General features: G+C 33.7%; 2 protein-coding genes across 2 annotated transcripts in view; both read right to left on the minus strand.

The window, feature by feature from the left end:
- Positions 1-8,617, minus strand: part of LOC106110523 (Down syndrome cell adhesion molecule-like protein Dscam2) — a 9,200-nt gene extending 583 nt beyond the window's left edge. Inside the window, exons 1-12 of the mRNA XM_013292379.1 lie at positions 8,384-8,617; positions 5,872-5,932; positions 3,951-4,021; positions 3,371-3,465; positions 2,649-2,740; positions 2,306-2,457; positions 1,953-2,043; positions 1,469-1,886; positions 1,208-1,343; positions 1,020-1,139; positions 427-603; positions 10-112 (exon numbers count right to left, since the gene is read on the minus strand). Coding sequence (XP_013147833.1) covers positions 10-112; positions 427-603; positions 1,020-1,139; positions 1,208-1,343; positions 1,469-1,886; positions 1,953-2,043; positions 2,306-2,457; positions 2,649-2,740; positions 3,371-3,465; positions 3,951-4,021; positions 5,872-5,932; positions 8,384-8,435 — 1,568 coding nt within the window. The 5' untranslated portion in view covers positions 8,436-8,617. The remainder of the gene's footprint in view (positions 1-9; positions 113-426; positions 604-1,019; positions 1,140-1,207; positions 1,344-1,468; positions 1,887-1,952; positions 2,044-2,305; positions 2,458-2,648; positions 2,741-3,370; positions 3,466-3,950; positions 4,022-5,871; positions 5,933-8,383) is intronic.
- A 4,849-nt stretch (positions 8,618-13,466) lies between these two features.
- LOC106110543 (defense protein 3-like) lies at positions 13,467-15,351 on the minus strand. Its single transcript, XM_013292401.1, has 3 exons — positions 15,108-15,351; positions 14,475-14,669; positions 13,467-13,898 (listed from the first exon to the last, which is right to left on the minus strand). Exons 1-3 carry the CDS (start codon positions 15,284-15,286, stop codon positions 13,697-13,699), a joined length of 576 nt encoding a protein of 191 aa, XP_013147855.1. The 5' UTR covers positions 15,287-15,351; the 3' UTR covers positions 13,467-13,696.
- Between the last annotated feature and the right edge of the window lie 3,985 nt (positions 15,352-19,336).

A 19,336-nucleotide genomic window follows, 5' to 3' on the forward strand; every position in this document is an offset into this window, starting at 1 on the left:
CTCGTCCACATTATTCTAATAGGATCATCTCCTCTCGCCTGGCATTCTAGTGCTATATGTTGTCCGAGCTTTGCTGTCATATTCCTTGATACTACATCAAATGTTACAGGTTCTACGACAAAAAAGTGTAATTATTCAGTGAAAATAAATCCATTATTAGCATTAAACGTGAAACAAGAAATCATTAAAGAATTCGCAATCTTTTGCAATCAATCAATCTTTTTTCTTAAAAAGGAAGACAATAAGCGATTATGGAAACACAAGTTTTCATGAGGAAATAAAACCACCGTTTTGACAGGATTTTTTTTTAACTATAATATACTTTGGGACGACGAAACGAAGAAGTAAATAGTCTTAAACGTAATAGTCTCGTTAAACTTTACAAGTAGCAGTATTCTTGTTATTGGTATATAAATAACAACTTACTGTTAACAGATATCCAGACAGTTTTGCTTAACGGTTCACCGACGCCATTTTCAACATGACAAGTGTACAGACCAGCGTCAGAAAGCGCTACTGCATCGAAAATTAACGAGCCATTTGATAGACTGAGAACTCCACCACCAGCTACTTCTAATACTGGCCTCCAAGCGTCAGATATCACTAAAAACAATCAAACAAATTATATAGAGATTCTTAGATTATCATCAACTTGCCCTTATCCCTTATGGATGGTCGGCACAGTATTTGCTGCTCTTCCATACATTTTTATCAGCCGTCATATCTGAATCCACTCCCTTCTTAAGCATATCCTCTTTCAAACAATCCATCTATACTTTTTTTCGGTCTTCCTCTTCCTTTGCAGCCATTCATTCATAATATAGGGATTCTGAGATAATACCCCTTTATCTTTTTCCTGATTTTAGTGAACTCCTCGCTATTACGGTATATATGAATGCTCAATATTATTCCCCTTCATCATACTCATCTGGACCTTCGGTAATATTAATTCGGACAGGTCGTTTCTGTAATACACTAATCATTATTATGATTTTTTTTCTTAATTTTCCTTGACTTACCATCTTTTTTCAGCCAATGAGTTTGTGGTTGTGGATATCCGTTCGCACTACACGAAACATGACCACTTCTGCCAAGAAGTAACGAAGTATTCCGAGGTTCTTCACTCCATTTAGGAGCGACTGCAGAACAAATGGGAAATAAGTAAAATAACAACAATTTAGCTCAGAACTGTTGTATAGAAACGTACCTTTTATGTACAAATTTACAGTTTTATTTACTTTCGCTACGTGATTCGCTGCAACACATGTGTATGTACCACAATGATCCAATGATACATTTTTAATTATTAAAACACTGAACACTTCTAAGCTACGTTCCACTATCTGAAAAGAAGTACAAATTATTAACGTTATCTATGACGGCTGATAGCAATGTATGGAAGACTAGCACATGCTATGCTGATCTTCTATATGGGCATGATAAGTTGATGATGATGTATTAACCTTACCTTTAAATGTGTTGGTATCTTTTTACCATCTTTCAACCAAGAATAGTAAACAGGAGAATCACCACTTTTAAGATTGCAATGGATTTGTACAATTTGTCCTTCTTGTAAATCTGATGCTAGGAGTATATCTTCTAACTGCGGTGCTTCAACCACTTGTAATTCAAATGATCTCTTTGCCATTTCACCAGAAGGACTTCTGACGATACAGGCGTATGATGCTCCATTGTCAGTTTTACTAACTTTAACTATATTTAATACTCCATCTGCTGTTACACTAGTTGTATCCCGTTTCTCTCTTAATTTAGGTTTCCTTCCGAATATTTCTATACTATATGCAGTGTCATTTATAAATCTTTTATAACGATGACTTTGACCATCCTTGACTATCTCCTTTCCTTTAAATTCCCATGAGATGTCCCTAAAAAGATAGATCTAGTTAATATTTGTTTAATTATTTTTTTACATTAATGATTTGGTTATTTACCTTATAGGGTAACCGTAATATGGACATCGAAGTGTTACACTTTGTCCACTTTGAACCTTGAACGGTGGCATTGTTCTAATGTACGGCGGACCTGTTACAATGACATAAATAATTATTTTTAAAAGCAAATTTTAGTGTCAGAATTAAAACGAATTAAGGAGCATGAACTTAAAAATTGTTGTTGTTATCTGCGTAATTAAAGTTTAGGGTTACGCTGGAACAAAGTAGAGTTTAAAACATTGAAACATTGCCTAGTTTTAGTAGATAGAGGGGTCACAGAGAAAAGTATTTCCCCTTCCTTGCTAAATATTCTACTCGTAAGAAACGTTTTGAATTCATTTGAATATGCTTACCATAAACATTAACTCTATCTTCATGAGAAACTATTGCGTCTCCATGATGAGCTACACAAGAATAGAGACCTCCATCGTCGACTCTTATGTGAGAAATGTTAAGTTGTGTTAATACACCGCCATCTGGCGTCATAGTTTGTCCTATTGCATATCTAAAACAATTTCATTTTACCAATTAAATTAGTTTAATGAAGTATAAAGATATTTGAACAGGTTAACTAATATTGATGTATTTGTGAAGATTGAAACAAAATAATTAAGGTACTTTTCTTGAACATTTTAATCTTTATTGACATCTATATTTGATACAATTAACTTTAACGCAATATTAATTTGAACTTACCTAGAATCTGTGTTCGAAGATATAACTACTTTATCCCTTTCCCACACGAATCTCGCTGGATGTGGTCCGTTTACTATGCATTGTAGACTTATCTACGAAAATAAATACCAATATGAAAGTTATTTAACTTGTTTATTTAATTAATAATATTTTGGTGTATCAAAGTATTTTTTTATTGTAGATTTTATGTATTTAATGATGTTAAAATCTATAAATAACTAACTCAGAATCTTCGTTGTCATATAATTTGTATAAAGTAAGGAAATTAGATGAATATGAAATATGAATGTAGAAATTAGTGGGGTTTGTCATTGAGCCAAATGGAGGTCCATAGTCTGTCTGTATAGTTTACATTTCTGTTAGTTATTTTTAGTATCCGACGGAATTAGTATTTCAGTCGAAACCGAAACTTCCGAAAACACATTAAAATTACAACATAATATTTAAGATAAAAATTTATGTCCTTTATGGTAAAAAGATATGCAGAAATGAGATTTTCTATTAAAATTTAAGTTCTGTCGGACAACAGTTATCGTTTCTTTTTTATCTTGGGCTGTCATGGTCCGAGACCAAACGCAGAGCCCAGGACAGAGCGAGCTGGCGACGTACCGTAGACGCCCTTTGCCCCACTTTGGGGACATAGGAAAAGAAGGCAGACGGAAGACGTGAGTGTTAAATTTGCTCGTCTTACTTTGTTAAAGGTTAAATAATAAATTACTTACGTCTACTCCAAGAGTAACTGTAGTTTCACTGAAGTGTTGTGATATAACCATTTGCAATCTCCTCTTATATCGGAATAATCCTGTTTTCGTTGAATCTGTTGAATTTAATATTTACTTTTAAATTATGAAATAACAATATTCTCTCGCATGATATACTTCATATCCTCTGCCTTATCCTACTCCCGTATGGTTGGCGCACCGGGTTTTCATCCTCCAAATAAATATCATCCGCCATCTCAGCCATCACTCCCTTCTTATGTCACCATTCACGCAATCCATCCATCTCTCTAGGTCTACCTCTACCGGTGTACCTTCACATTCATAACTAACTTCCTTCTTGTTAACTTATAGAATAACAATATTCTCTCGCATGATATACTTCTAACAATGTTAATCTTTTCGTATAATCTCAACACAAATGGGAATGTTTAGTTGTTTGTTAGAATTTGTAGCCTAAACTACTGAATGGATCTCGATGAAATTTGGCATAGATTATGTTAGTCTGGGAGGACACATTATATTTATACGCAGACGGAGTCGCGGGTGAGAGCTAGTGAAATAAATGCAGGTATGTTCTTACCATTATTTTCTGTATATCCAATCTCGTTGATTTTTTCGTACACCGTTACATTTTCCCCAATATCAGATAGTCTGTAAGAAAACCCCCGAGGCAAACAATTATTTATAATGAGCGTAATTGAAGACTTTACGTTACATTATTTAGACAATTGAATACAAACAGAACAAATGTACACATAAAATAATTGATTTTACATACTTAATACACCCGCAGACTTTGATGTTATACGTCACGATGTCAATTTTTTTCAGACTACCTTCATCTTCAGTATTAATTTGTCTAGGCAGAATGTTAAATAACCATGACAATAAATATCTACCTACATTAAAAATTGTAAATCCCGCTGCAGACGTTCTTACTTCTTCAGTTGAATTGTACAGTTAATTTGCAAACACGCTTTAACTGAACAGTTACAACTGTGTATTGGCTGTGGGCTTATAAATATGGAATTAACAATTCTACCAATTGTTTTTAACGTGCGAAATGTACAGAGAAAAGATTGGTGGATTTTGTAATAAAAGAAAAAAACACAAAAGAATAATACATCGCGTATGTTATTGGGAAAATATCTGTGGATTTGAGGTCGTTTCAAACAATACAATATTAATCACAAAGATTGAATGAAATCAACCGAAAAATCAACAACCGAAAATCAAACACGAAATAATATCTGGTTAAGTGAAAATCTGAAATGATTTTGGTTATCATATTTGAGTAATAAATTAATATAAGCTTGTTTAAATATGAATACGTGGGGTTGACTTTTACATTTTGAATATTGAGAAATGGACTAAGCAATTTATTTACAAAACATTAAATTTATGCAGAGTTATACAAATTTTATCGTAGACGTTACGAATTCTCGTAACATCACGCACATAATCGTAATAGATACTCTGGTTACATGTAAATGTTTTCTTAGAACGCACGCACATTTGACTAAACTATCGCACAACTGTTTAGTCCCGCTTTGTTTATCAGTTTATATTGAGGTGCGCACACTACTTTTAGTTAATATAAATCGGCTGCAAAACAATTGACAGTCGCACAACCGTTGTGCGATAGTTTACTCAAAGATATGTTCCCGCTCTTATACTGATACTAGCTTGTTTCAATGCGACTTCATCCGCTTATGATTATAAAAAAAAAATATTTTATTGTTCACATTTGTCAAATTATCAATTGCAAATGTCAAAATGACATGACTTGATGTCAAACCATGGCAACCTTGCTTCATTGATGTTGGCAACAACTTATGGTCTCTTTCCCACATTAGGGTTTATATCCAAAATATTTACCCCTGAGTTTAACGGCGTGAAAATATATAGCCTAAAGCGTAAAGTAAATGTAGGGCTTTTTATTAAAAAAAGAATTATTCAAAAACATGTTGTAATTACTGACATCTTAGGCAACAAAGAAGTGTGTGTTTACGCTTTATTATAATAGTATAGATATAGATAAAATACATATTGTATACGTTCAGAAACGCTATAAATCGATGAATTATTTATTTCCAACAGCAGCTTCCTTCCTATCTAAGAAACAAATTGTAAAATAGCATTTTCCAACTTATAACAACAGAGAAATACGGTCCGCGGATGCAATAAATCGCTACCTATTGTTCAAATGTATTGTGTTCTGAACACAGAACTTCAAGCAAGATTAATACTTATGAAGTAAGTAATAAGTACTCATTTTTCGTGTGGTTTCTCTGCAATATATTACGATTACTGTGACATTATTATGATGTATTACGAAGTGTTACGCAAAATCGACACAAAGTTAAATATGATTTTAACGTATTTCCAATGCATTTACAAAAAATTACACGTATTCCTAGATAAATAGAAGATTAGTAAATACATATTATTTAATACATAACTTTTATACAATTGAAATGATATTGAAAAAAATTACTTACATATTTGCCTCATGTTGTTTTCCGCCGTCATCAACGGGTATGAGATTTGAAGATAACACACCTGCAGAAAAGAAACTTAATTACTTTTTAAATATAGTAAACGTTACTATATTGTTTGTAAAAACAACTACACATTCCTTGAAATAACAAGAATCGAAAGACAATTCAAAATCAATCAATTCTTTCAACAGATCTTGGAGTTATAAAAGTTTGGACAGATCAATCTGTATCATCTTTCGTACAACCATCCATGGTTGTATGAAAGTTTGTCAATTTGTAACTCCAAAACCGTATATCAGCTCATCATCAACTTGCCCTTATACATTATGGAGGGTCGGCACAGTATGAGCTGCTCTTCCTTAGATCTCTATCAGCCGTCATATCTGAATCCACTCCTTTCTTAAGCATATCCTCTTTCACACAATCCATCTATATAACATAAAACATATATCCATAAAACCGTATATCAGCTCTGGATGAATTTTTAACAGAGATGAATTAAGTCCGTAGTAGCACGAATAATGATTTATTTTAATTCCTTACTAACGAACAAGACAAATAAATGCATTATGTCAGTTAGATATCTAGATATTAGATACTTCATACTAATATTATAAATGCGAATGTTTAGATGTATGGATGGATGTTTGTTAGAGTTTGTAGCCTAAACGGCTGAACACTTTTCCTTCCTATCCTTTCCTCTTAAAAAGGGGTCGAAAGGGAAAGGGACTAAAATTAGGACTCTGGCACCAAACTCATCAGACTACGCGGAATTGCTTCCACTTCACGCCTGTTTTCTGTGTGGCTGTGGTATAACACCGGCAACAGCTCGTTTAAAATAATTGCAAATAAAGTTACATATCGTTGACCAATATTTAAATTTAGAACAATAATAAAAAATTAAATAACTATGCTGTTTTATTGTTGTTCTTCTTCTTGTTATTATGTGTAAGGATCCAAGCGCGGTAAAAGCTTCCTCTGGATTAATCAAAGTCTTCTTTTTAACATTGTAGGGAGCTTTAAGCATATGCTTTAATTATTAAATTCTCAAGATTTTAAATTCCTACTTAAAATCGCAACCATACAGCCCCTATCTTACTCGCATCAAACAACTTTAAGTGGAACAAGTCTGAGTGACGCTGCAACATCGTTAAAACTTCAACAATTACACTCAAGTTACGTTTCAAAGTTACACGCCATCCCATACTCGTTCACACTTCGTACAACTTCAGTAACAAGCGTCCTGTTTCTTTGTACAGGAGTTCAGATTTAGGGATCCCTTGTACTTCGCCTGGAGGGTGAGACGGGACAATGGTGAATACAAAAAACAAAATACAAACGAGGCCTTCTAGAAAATTCTAATAGACCAAAATCTAATGACCAGAATTTGTTCTAAGATCATTGCATGCTTTACAATGGTCGGTTTCCTGGCAATTTTTATTTAATAAACTATAGCAATCACCTTAAACAAATAATTGACCAATTTCACCTCCCACAAGTGGTATAACACTGCGTCGACTGTCTTACTAATATTATAAACTAGCGTTCACCCGCGACTCCGTCCATGTGGAATTTAAAAAAGTTAGTAGCCGATGTGTTCTCCCAGTCTATGCTCTATATCTATGCGAATTTTCGTAGACCCTTTAGCCATTTAGGCGGCAAACTCTAATAAAATCGAAATGGATGGATAGATGTTTGTTAGAGTTTGTAGCCTAAAATATTGAACGGATCTCAATTAAATTTGACATAGACGTAAAGGTGTAGATAGTCTGGAAGACCAAATATACTTATTTTCGTTTTTTTTTTATTTTACGCGGTCGGAGTCGCGGCCAAAAGCTAGCCATAGATGTATCCTAGAAATAGATGGCATTCCATCCATTATAAGTTCGTAGAAATATCATAATATAATTTCCACAAAACGATAATATCAAAATATATTAAATCAGTCGAATTAATACATCCGAATATCATTTATGCAGTTAATTTATTTTTCATTATATTTATTTATTTTATGGGATTTATTTCATAAATGCTGAATTGACTGGAGGTTAATTATAGATAAAGAAAATTAAATAAATAAAATAGATAAAGACGAATTCATAACGTTCTAATTTCTGAATTAAACAATCTTTAGTTCAGTAATATTTGAAAGTTTACGATATCGTAAAAAGGAGCTTTGCCCAAGCTTTTCAATATAACGATGTTTATACATTATACAAAAATATTTTTTTTAAAACTTATGGTTTATTCAATTTGTTGACTTGAAAGAAATTTTTGAAAAAAAATTATCATGAGATATAAGTATATGCATTTTCCATTTTATGTACAGCAAAAAACAAAAACTTAACAAATTTTATATTTTACTAGGAACAATTTTTTAATATGAAAATGTTTATTTCAACTTACTAAGATATTAAACAGAAATGACTATATTTAAAGAAAAAAAAATGTTTCAACAAAAGTAAATGCTTACTATATTTTTTTCAAGTTATTAGTACAAGATAATACTTACTTGAACTTAATGGTGTTAAAAGAAACAATAAAATCCATCGATTTCTAATCATTTTAACTCGCAACACTAAATTTTTTAACACTGGAAAAAGTTTTCTCTAGCATTTTATTTTAAAAACACTCTTTAATAATTCACAATCACGTCCGTTCCCAATCATTGTTCAAATTCTTATAAAGTTACGAAATAAATTCCGCGATTTCCCGCGTTTTTGTTACCGACACGTGCGTAACCCAGCACGTTTCATCTCGGACTGAAAATGTTCCTTGTCCCCTACCATACGTTCTCGCTGCGTTACGTCGAGTTTAATGGAGTGATAGATGGCGCTTCTGGAGTGATAAATCGGTGACGTTATGCGAGGGACGCTTTCAGATTTTCGTTTTCTAGACAACGGCCGATGGATAAGGATTTATTACCCTATCTGTTGGTTTCATAGATATAAAGTTAATTGAATAAAAAAGGAGGGAGCTTTTCATTTTTATAACGTATTGGAAACCTGTTTTAGAAGGGTATTTTAAAAGTTATACCAAATTTTGGAAACATAGAAAGGAACCTTGCATCATTATAAGCATTTTATGCAACCTTAAGAGCAGGAGCAAACTTGACTAAACCATCGCACAACTATTGTGCGATTGCCGATTGTCGATTGTTTTACTGTCAATTTAACTGTTTTGTGCACTAAAAATCGAAGTACTGTGCGCACCTCTATATAGGCTCATAAGAATCAAAGCGTGACTAAACAGTTGTGCGATAGTTTTGTTTAAATTGTGAGCACGCTTTATCCCTTTCATAGAAAGTACAGTTTTGTTTTCTATATGAATCATAGCAACGTTTTCTCGGTTTCAAATTAAGTACCATGTGATACCTTGTTTTAGTAGTCAGTGTAATTTTCAAAAGTAGGGGTTTTAAGATTTCATCTAAATGGGTTCAGTCCCTTGAGGGCGGACTTAGAGAGATCATCTTTATAAACCTTTATTAAGATATTTTACAACCGTTCTCATATTAATGACTTATCTTTAATTATTTATTCTCGTATGCTTATAATACTGTGGCTATGTTAGGCTGGAATTTAAAATCTTAAATACTCGTCAATTTATTTAGTGTTTTGCTATATTTTCAAATCAGCGCAAATTACAAAATTCAACATGTTGTTGTTGTTGTTGTTGTTGGGTTGCTATTTCAAAATAGATATAGCAAAAAAGTTCTAACTAGCTTTCGCCCGCGACTCCATCCGCGTGGAAAAAAAATAAAAGTGAGTAGCCTATGTGTTCTTCCAGAATATCCTCAACACCGGCACCAAATATCATCAAAATCCGTTCAGCCGTTTAGGCTACAAACTCTAATAAACATCCATCTATCCATCTAAACTTTCGCATTTATAATATTAGTATGAGTATGATTAATATGATAATACCGTATTAATAAGTCCCCCACTTCCAGTCTAGTCGTAACTTAGATCACTGGCTGGTGACGCATATGCAGATAGCTATGAACTAGTGGACTTAGGTCTATATTCTCGTTATAGGAGGCCTCAACTCTGGAATATCACTAATGTAATAATAAATTCAAGTAATACCCATCAGAATATCACCATGGCACTCCGCCCGTAATATCGTATGGAATCGTATAATATCTTTGTTGCCTAAGATGTCAGCAATTACAGCATATTTTTGAATAATGTTTTTTTTTAATAAAAAGCCCTACACTTACGTCAGGCTTTAGGCTATATATTTTTACGCCATTAAACTTAGGTGGTTAATATTATGGATAAAAACCCTAATGTGGGAAAGAGGCCATAAGTGCCAACATCAAGAAAGATTGCTAAGGTTTGTCATGTCATGTCATGACATTTTGACATTTGCTTTTGATAGTTTGACAAATGTGAACAATAAAATAACATATTCATAATTTCATGCGGACGAAGCCGCACGGGAACAGCTAGTATACAATATAATAGTGTTCTTGTCTTAGACCAAATTGCTTGTATTAAGTACACAACCCATAAATAGGCTTTACAAGCACTTATGAACACCTGTAGGCTCATTAACTTGCAAAATCGACATATCGTAACAAGATCCTCCCATACTAAGGTATCAGTCTTATGTTCAGGTATCAAGGACTAATTTCGCTTGGGTATTAATTATTAAACACATAAGAGGACGTAAGTTTAATCTTCAACGTCATATGTACCAATTTTAGCTGAAGACGGCCACATGGCAGCTAATTCAACTGCGCCGGCAGATGGCGCTGCACGGCGGCCATTATTGTATGTCATCTCAGTAACGATGTAGTGTTGTTACGAATGATGTTATCGATATCGATATCGTAAATTAAATTAATTTTACAAAAAGTCTTTGATGATACGAATTGACACGATAAGCATAGATTTGTATATCATGCTAAAATTATATAGTTTAAGTAACTAATTTAAATAAATACTAAAAATTACAATTACAGTATAAATAAGCACAATTGAGAGTGAAATAACAAACATTTTTATATGTTAGATTCACGCGATCACATAAATATAGAACTGAAATTTAATTTTTCTCCAAAGCACTGAAATCAGTGTAAAACACCAATGCATTTCAATTCCAATATTAATTAAAGCATTATAATTGATTGAAAATGTTTCAATCCAGTAGATATTAATTTATTTGCAAACGAACGTAATCCTAATTGAAATTAATATGCAATTACACTACAATTTCAAACTCAAATAAACTTCTAGATAATTATTATTTGTTAAAATCATAAAAGATTTCACAAATCATTCATATAAAAATATGTTAAAAGAAATGTAAGATTTTTTCTTTTCGTATAACCTCAAAAACATATAAAATTTGCTCTTTTATCCTTAAGCTATGCTACATTTGAGCGAAATTACAGAGGTTAGTTTGGGATATCATCATAATTATGGACATTATAGACGTTGCCTAAGCTTGGTCCAGTTAAAAATATATCGATAATGTACAGACATCACTAGAAAAAGCTTGCTGTCTAAAAGCTATTAGCAGTTGGCGTTGGGCCGCACCTGCGACTGTCATTTCCTACGGAGAGATTACTTACCATCCAAGGCGTTCACTTAGCCTGAGGATGTGGAACACGGATGTCTATCACCCACTTCGACGCGTGTGTAATATGAGGCAGGAAATAAAATCCTCTAAAAGTTTCAGTTGTCCACATCAGACAAATGTACTATATCATACTAAAGGGTCAATATACTGAACCAGGTTTCCATACATCCCTATTAGACGTTATACGAAGACTAGACGAAGCCCTTGAGTTCTTGCTTATAATTGCGTAAACAAGTATTTGTTATGTAATACTTCGAACTAGGTACAAAGGGAAATTACGAACTAAAAATAAAATTGGAGTGTCTGTCTGTAATATCAAAAGAAAAATTCCAGATTTCGGAAAGATGATGTAGTTATTTTTATTTCTAAATAATTCTTTTTGTCTGTCTGTCTGTCTGCAAGCCGCGTTTGTTTCGGGTAATCTCTGAAACGGCTGGGCTGATTTCGATTGGACTTTCACTGATGGGTAGCTGGTAGTTGTTTTTATCTTAATATTACGGTGCGGTCGCGGGCAACAGCTAGTAAGTAAATATTATGCCTTGATGCGATATTTCTAACTTCAAGATGCTCCAGTTCTAAAAGAAGTTACGCTACTGAATATTCAATTATCGAAGTAGTTAAGAGTTTTTCCAGTGCTACGTTTAAAATATTAACGGAGAGTTTTCAAGGAATAAATGGATTATCTTCTGAGGTTCGAGAATGCTATTTCTAGAACCATAATAAATAGTGGAGTTTTTATTTATGTTGTTAAGGAAAAGGATTTCTTGATTTATTTGGAGACTAATGTCTTAGTTATTGAGTTAATTTTTTTTTAAATTTTAACTTTTAGACGTCCTTTAACAAATTTGCTATCGAAGTAGCAATGGTCCTTCGAGCCGGATATTAGTCTAGCAATTCGGTTGATATTTTTCGTTAATAATATTCAAATTAACGTGTACACAAATATGAAATCATAACTTTGAAGATTACCATTCTGTAAATATAGTATAATTGTTAAAATACATATATGTACTTCTTAGTTTCCTCGTTCCGGTATAAAATAAGGGTCTAGACGGAACCCTTCTAATCATCTTACCGTTACATGTAATCCTCGGTATCCTTTAAGTCACTTAAGGTATTTAAACGTCAGTTAAATGTTATGTCGCTAAATGTCTTACAAACATAGTTTTTTTTTATTATTTTGTTATTGTGAAATTTCGTAAAAGGCTAGAGAGATATCATAATTTAATATATATCTATACTTCTATGTAATAATATGTAATAAAAGCGTGAAACCATCGTGGCGTACCATATCAGCAATGTTTTTGAATAATGCTTTCTTTAATTAAATACCCTACATTTACGAGACGCTTTAGGCTGTATATTTTCACGCTATTAAACATAGGGAGTAAATAAATTGGAAAAAACCCTAATGTGGGGGAAAGGGACCATAAACTAAATTTTTAACACAAATTTTCAATTGCAAATGTCATGGTTGACATGGATGTCATTTGTGCATTTGAATTTTGACATTTGCAATTGCAAATTTCACAAATGTCCAAAACAAACTAAAGTTTTTATAATTTCATGCGGATGAAGCCGCGTGGAAAAAGCTAGTATAATAAGAAGCTGCTAGCTACTTACAAGCCTTTTACTAGCTTCTTGTAGTTGGTACTTACTAGTAGTGACTTGGAATTTATTGGCGTATATTGCAGCCCTGTGAAACAAGAGATTGTTTTTTATTTAAAAGCTTATGAATTGTAACCCTTGAGACGCAATTGCGCGGTTTATTGAGTCTTCAAGTTTAGGTTTTTATTAGCATTTTTTTAGAATTCAATGTCTTAGACGCGGCACGGAAGACGCAGCGTTTTTAATTATCCGTTTACCGAACTACTCGAGAGTTTTACGGAAATTGCAAATTAAAATATCGGGCCGGTGGAGAATTTAATTACTTTTTTTTACAAACGATGAATTCATTTTAATTTTAATTCTAAAACGGCCATCTCACGGACGAAAATGAATTAAAAAAATACATTTGTCTGAATATTTATTTACTTAAAGCAGAATATTGACACGAATTTTTAATACTTTGTTTCGTAAGCGCCGTTTACAATCGTAAAAAATGCCAAAACATTAGAATTCGAAGTTTTAACATCATTATACAACTCTATTGCAGATTAAAATGTCGTTTCAGTATTCGGCCTTTAAAATACAAAGACTGATTAATAAAGGTTCGTATCGACATATATGGCAACATTATTTAAAAATCCCTTCGATAATGGGCAAAAGCATTAGGTGCCCAGTTGCCTTTGCTATACGGCGCGTTGGTCTTCGAAGCACCAACGTTAATACTGAAGGAAGATGTTGGAGTTTGGTGAAGCTTCATCCCTGAGGAAATAGAGTAATCGGTTCTTTGCGCGATTGGTATGCGAGCTACAGACGCACCAGCGTGAGCGACGTCTCTGAAAAACAAAACACAATTGAATTGTACATCGACATATTAACGATAACAAGGTTTTGTGCTATGAAGTACAATTGCGAAAATCTGCGGCGTACCAGAAAAAAAACTTGTTTGCAACGAAACATACTCAACCTACGCAGTATTGAATTGCGCAAACGCCGGGAACTTAACACAAAAGTTGTATTTTTGATTACAGTTCCGCGTCGTCTTTACGTGTATGAAACATTTAAAAGCCTATAGTTTTTTAGTTGGATCACTGCCAGATTCCCCTATTGTACCTTTAGGATTTCAGATGAGTTTAAAGTATTTTTTATCGTTTTCAATATACCTTCTTATTAATGTTAAGCAAGAAAAGATTATTTGTACTAATGTCTACCTACTCGCTCTTATCCTACTCTCATGAAACCGCGTGAGGTTTTCGTCTTCTAAGATAATCTTCCTTCATAACACACTTCCTTCTTTGTCATGTTATCTTTCACGAATTCTATCCAATTCTTTCTAGGTCTATTTCTATTGGAGTAATTACAGCCATAATGGAAGAAAAGGCAGGATAATCTATTACTAGTGAAAAACTTACTTGTATTGATAATTCACACCAGCTCCATGAGTAGAGTAGTTTGGGGTTGGTCCTATCGGGAAATTCTTCGTGCTAAAGGCGTTGACGTCGATTTTATGGTCACCTTTGTTTAGGACGTTAAGGTTACCAGCTGCGGTTACTTGGTTACCGAAATCTGGCCGGTGCGCCGCGGTTACAGCGGCGCTGTGGCCATCCCTGGAAGTTTTATACGACTCTGACAATGTATTTGAATATACTCACATACACTTTGTTTCATTTAAATTCAAAGATAGGAAACAGTTGACAAAAGATCATATTCTTAACATCTCATTATAAATAGAATGAGACGCATGTTAAGAGGGTATTTCCCCTTCCTATGCATCTCCTACAATATCAAATCAACTTCCACCTCCCATCCTTTCGTTTGGGTTGGGTGGATAAGGGACTAAAATTAGGCCTCCGTTACGCACACTCATCAAATGTTATTCAGAAAGCTGTCACTATAAAAGTTATGCGTATGTTACTATGATAAATAGTCGAGACAAATGCAATATTTCATAGTTGAATTGGAATAGGTAGTGAACAAAAGTCCTCGGTTGTACAATTAAATAAGAAATTAAAAAGCGGAAAAACTAAAATAAATTTGATGCTTACTTGTTAATACCGAGGCTTGCAGAAGCCGCGCTGTAAGACGGGCCAGTGTGTTTTGGTAAATTACCGCCATCTCTATACCCTTCCACTGAAGCTGATCCAAAAACACCACCTTTGGTAAACGATAATCCGACATCTTTACTTTTATCAAGATTTTCGACACCGTTTACTTCAAGAGGCATTTCAATGTAATTGTTTTGAAAGACTACGATATTTGTCAAAACTTAGACCCGACTAAATGTGGAGAATATGCAATCTGACTTTTATAGGTTACATGTGAATAGTACGCGAGGGAATCCCCGTAAGGGATAGTCAGCAAAAAGAATATGGCGACATATTTTTAATATTATTAATTCGAACGTATATATGGATGGATGTTTGTTAGAATTTTTAGACTAAACTGAATGCATCACGGAAATTAGGCTTCTAAATTTACTTGCTTTTGTTTTTTTTTATTTCAAATAAACAGAGTCGCGGACGAAAGCTAGAATTCAGTCAATTATTAGGTTTTTAACGTCTGTATAATTTATCCAAACTATCGAGACATTTATTTAGTTTCAATTAAAGATTTAAGTTAAATGGATTATAATAGACACGGCTTATGGATTAGATTTCTTCCATACAAAATACCGTGTCGTTTCTTTACTTTCTTTAAGAAAATGTTTTGTGAGTTATTGGTTATATGAATTACTACTACGTTAAAAATCAGTATTTCATTCATTTATTTCTCTGCTGTCTGTACTCATGGCTCCTGTTTGTTGAACACTAACCGCTGTGACGCACCAGATATATTTAGAACCGGGGACTTTTGTATCCTTTCTATAGATATATTTTGTATATCAGCATATTATCACGGGACAGTACCAATTTTAAATTATTCTTTTGAATGCATTTAAAAATTAACTGTTTTATTATTGCTATCGGCTAATTACTAAGTACACATTTTTTTATAATAAAAGGTGGCAAATGAGTGACGTGAAGACCGAGGTGGTCAACGACGCCCATGGACATCCGCAACACCAGAGAAATTACAGATGCGTTGCCGGCCTTTGAGGAAATGATAGGCTCGCTTCTTGAAGGACTCTAAGTCGTATTTGGTTGTAAATACCGCCGAGGACAAACCGTTCCACAACGCGGCTGTGCGGGGCAGAAAGTTCCGCGAAAACCGCATGGTTGTCGAATGCCAGCCATCGAGATGGTGAGAATGGTAGGCGGAAAAAGGGACACATAGGGGACTTTCACCGACTTATTGTTTACTATGAATGCGCGTGTATTATAGTCAGACACTGTTTAACCAAGCATATCAAAGATAATACGTGTTTAACTGAACACCTGTTTAAACTTTTGACAGATGCTTGATATTATAGACGACGCAAAAAATAATCTATATTTATACTAATGTTATAAAAAAGAAAAGACTTTTTTGTATTTATTGTTATAACTCAAAAACCAATTATATTAACCATTAAAAAGCTACGTTGTCTCTGAGTAACATAGGCTACATTTGTTAATTTCAATCGCACGAAGTCGAAAGCAACATTTAGAAAATAGTAAAATAATTTATTTTAACAACATTTTCGTGTTATCATCAACATGCCGTCCCTCTAGTGTCGGCACAGTATGTGCTGTTCTTCCATACATTTCTAGCCTTCATATCGGAATTCACTTATTTCGTGTACTTTCTATCTCAATATTATTCTATTCATATATCACGTTGTACGTTGGTATCAGAAATCCGATCCTCTCTCGCGATTTCATCTTTTATTCATTCCAATCTTTCCCTTCAGATACTATCGGCGCTAAGAAACAATAGCCTCGAATAAACTGTGAAGCGTTTGTATTGTATTAAAAGGCTTTACTGAGATATAGGGTATCATTCCTCGATATAATAAAACTATCTATATGTAATATCGGCTGTTTCTGTTCGGCTTCATCCGAATGAAATTATAAAAACTTTATTCTATCTATACTAATATTATTATTAGACAACTTATTTAATTGATATTGTCGCTTTTAACTCAGAGCAATACTTCTCGTCAAGACTCAAGTTACGCGCCAATCTATCCATACTTCTAGTGACATTGACAGCTGTCAGCTAGGGACGTGCCGTTTATGCCGATAATCTAGAGTTGCGCCAATCCTATAGCACGGTACTAATTTTATTCCTAACATTATGAAGATAAAAGATTTGTATTTTTGTATGTACGTTTCACGTAAAAACTACTGGGCTGATTTCGAAAATCCTTTCATAACAAAAAAGGTAATTTATCGGCGAGTAACATACATTTTGAATTATTTTTTATTTTCACGCGGGCGAAGTTGCGAGCAACAGCTAGTTGTTTACATTCATGAAATGCACAAATGAAAACGAAGGCCTTTGAGATTAGATAACAATTACCGTTACCATGGTAACCTTTCTTCCAGGATGTTGTCAGGTTGTTTTTGTCCCTTTCTCACATGACGGTTTTTTCGAAATTATTTACTCTTTAGGTTTAACAGCTTGAAAATACATAGCATAAAGCGTGTTGTAAGTACAGGGCTTTTTATTAAAAAAAAAAACAATTATCCAAAAATATGCCATGATTGCTGACATGCTAATGACGAAACTAAGTAGTGTGTGTTTAAGTTTTATTATATTAGTATAGATTGATGAAAAATTGTATTTATGTCTGTCGTCTATATTTATATGTACGTCTGTTACCAGAAATCTCTGGAAAGGATGGACCTATTTCAACGAAACGTTTTAATTATTGACTGACAAAGTCGCAGACGGCCACTAGTTCACAAAAAAATGAATAGGTCAAGGTGTATTAATTTTTGTACTATGAGTACTATGTACACATATTTTATATAGCGTATGCTTTGAAAATTCCACGTCCTCACATAAAGTCGAACAGACTAAGTTTCCGAAATGTTAAAATAGTTGAGAAATTTACATCAAAGTAGATCGTGACCTAATAAACTGAAGTACCTTTCGCAGAACTATTTGAAATTCCTCACGAGTCCTTGATGCTTAGAACATTTATGATATCGTAGCTGTGCGGTGGTTATAGTTCACTTTTTAATTTTGTTTAACTTGTTACCGATAGCGCAGCCAAAAATACAAAACGAACTTTTCTCGAACGAAATCAACATAACTTTTTACAATGAATAACTTTCAAACTATCGCGATCACATCTTTCTTCTTGTGCACTTCTTTTTCTTTTCTTAATTTCATCATCTTTTCTTTTAGAGTCAAACCATGCAATCTCTTGGTGGCCAGTATGCAACCTCTTTGGCTGTTCACACTTGTCAGCCAAAGAGGTTGTATTTGCAATGACCAAATTTTATATTATCGACTTCTAATACTCAAGCTTTGACCTACAAGGCCATTGCTGTAAAGGTACTGATAGGCATTAGGCGTTGTGTAATTGCACTGTACTATTTGCATAGAGCAGCCTGATGCTGGCTTGTTTCCCTAAACATGTTTTGACTGCAATAATGGTCACCGTGTAACTTTGTTACGTTATCTATACTTTTAAATTAATGTAATAACGCGTAAACACACTACTTCATGGCGTAGGATGTCAACAATCACAGAAGCTTCATATATTCACGCTATTAAAGTTTGGGGGGAAATTTAATTGAAAACAAACAACCTTTCGTTCGGAAAAGGGCCCATAAACTACAAGCTGCCAACGTTAAGGAACCAAGGTTATTATGGTCACGGTAATTTTGATATTTGCAATGAGAATTTGATAGATGTAAACAATGAAATGAAGTTTTTATGCCGATTAAGCCGCAAGGGAACTGCGAGTCTCGCATACATAAGGTCAGTACGTTTCTCAAGAACTAAGTAACAGTTTGAATTCAAAGAAAATTAACTGCAAAATGTTGTTACATTGGTAATAGTAAAGTCATGTTATCCGTTTCAATGGCCTTTTAGTGTTTATTTTACAAACGAAAGGTCTATAACAAACGTATTAAAGGTCCAGTCACGTTCCGTTCAATCCTTAGATTTCAATTAAGATTTTATAACAATAGTTCCAGAGTTACCATCGGGAGAGAGAACAAAGATCTTTCTTTACTGCTTTTGCGCCTTTTTAAAACCATCGTTTCTGTTCTCAGAATATAAATAAAAAAGGAAACGTGAAGTATATGTACTCCGCTACAGACTGCTGAGGTGAACGGACGTGTCCACTCACCGAACATCTGTCGCACCGCCCGACAATACGTCGAGCAATCCGCTGCGC

Source organism: Papilio polytes, unplaced genomic scaffold (assembly GCF_000836215.1).
Source record: "Papilio polytes unplaced genomic scaffold, Ppol_1.0 DF824225.1, whole genome shotgun sequence".
In the NCBI taxonomy this organism is placed as follows: domain Eukaryota; kingdom Metazoa; phylum Arthropoda; class Insecta; order Lepidoptera; family Papilionidae; genus Papilio; species Papilio polytes.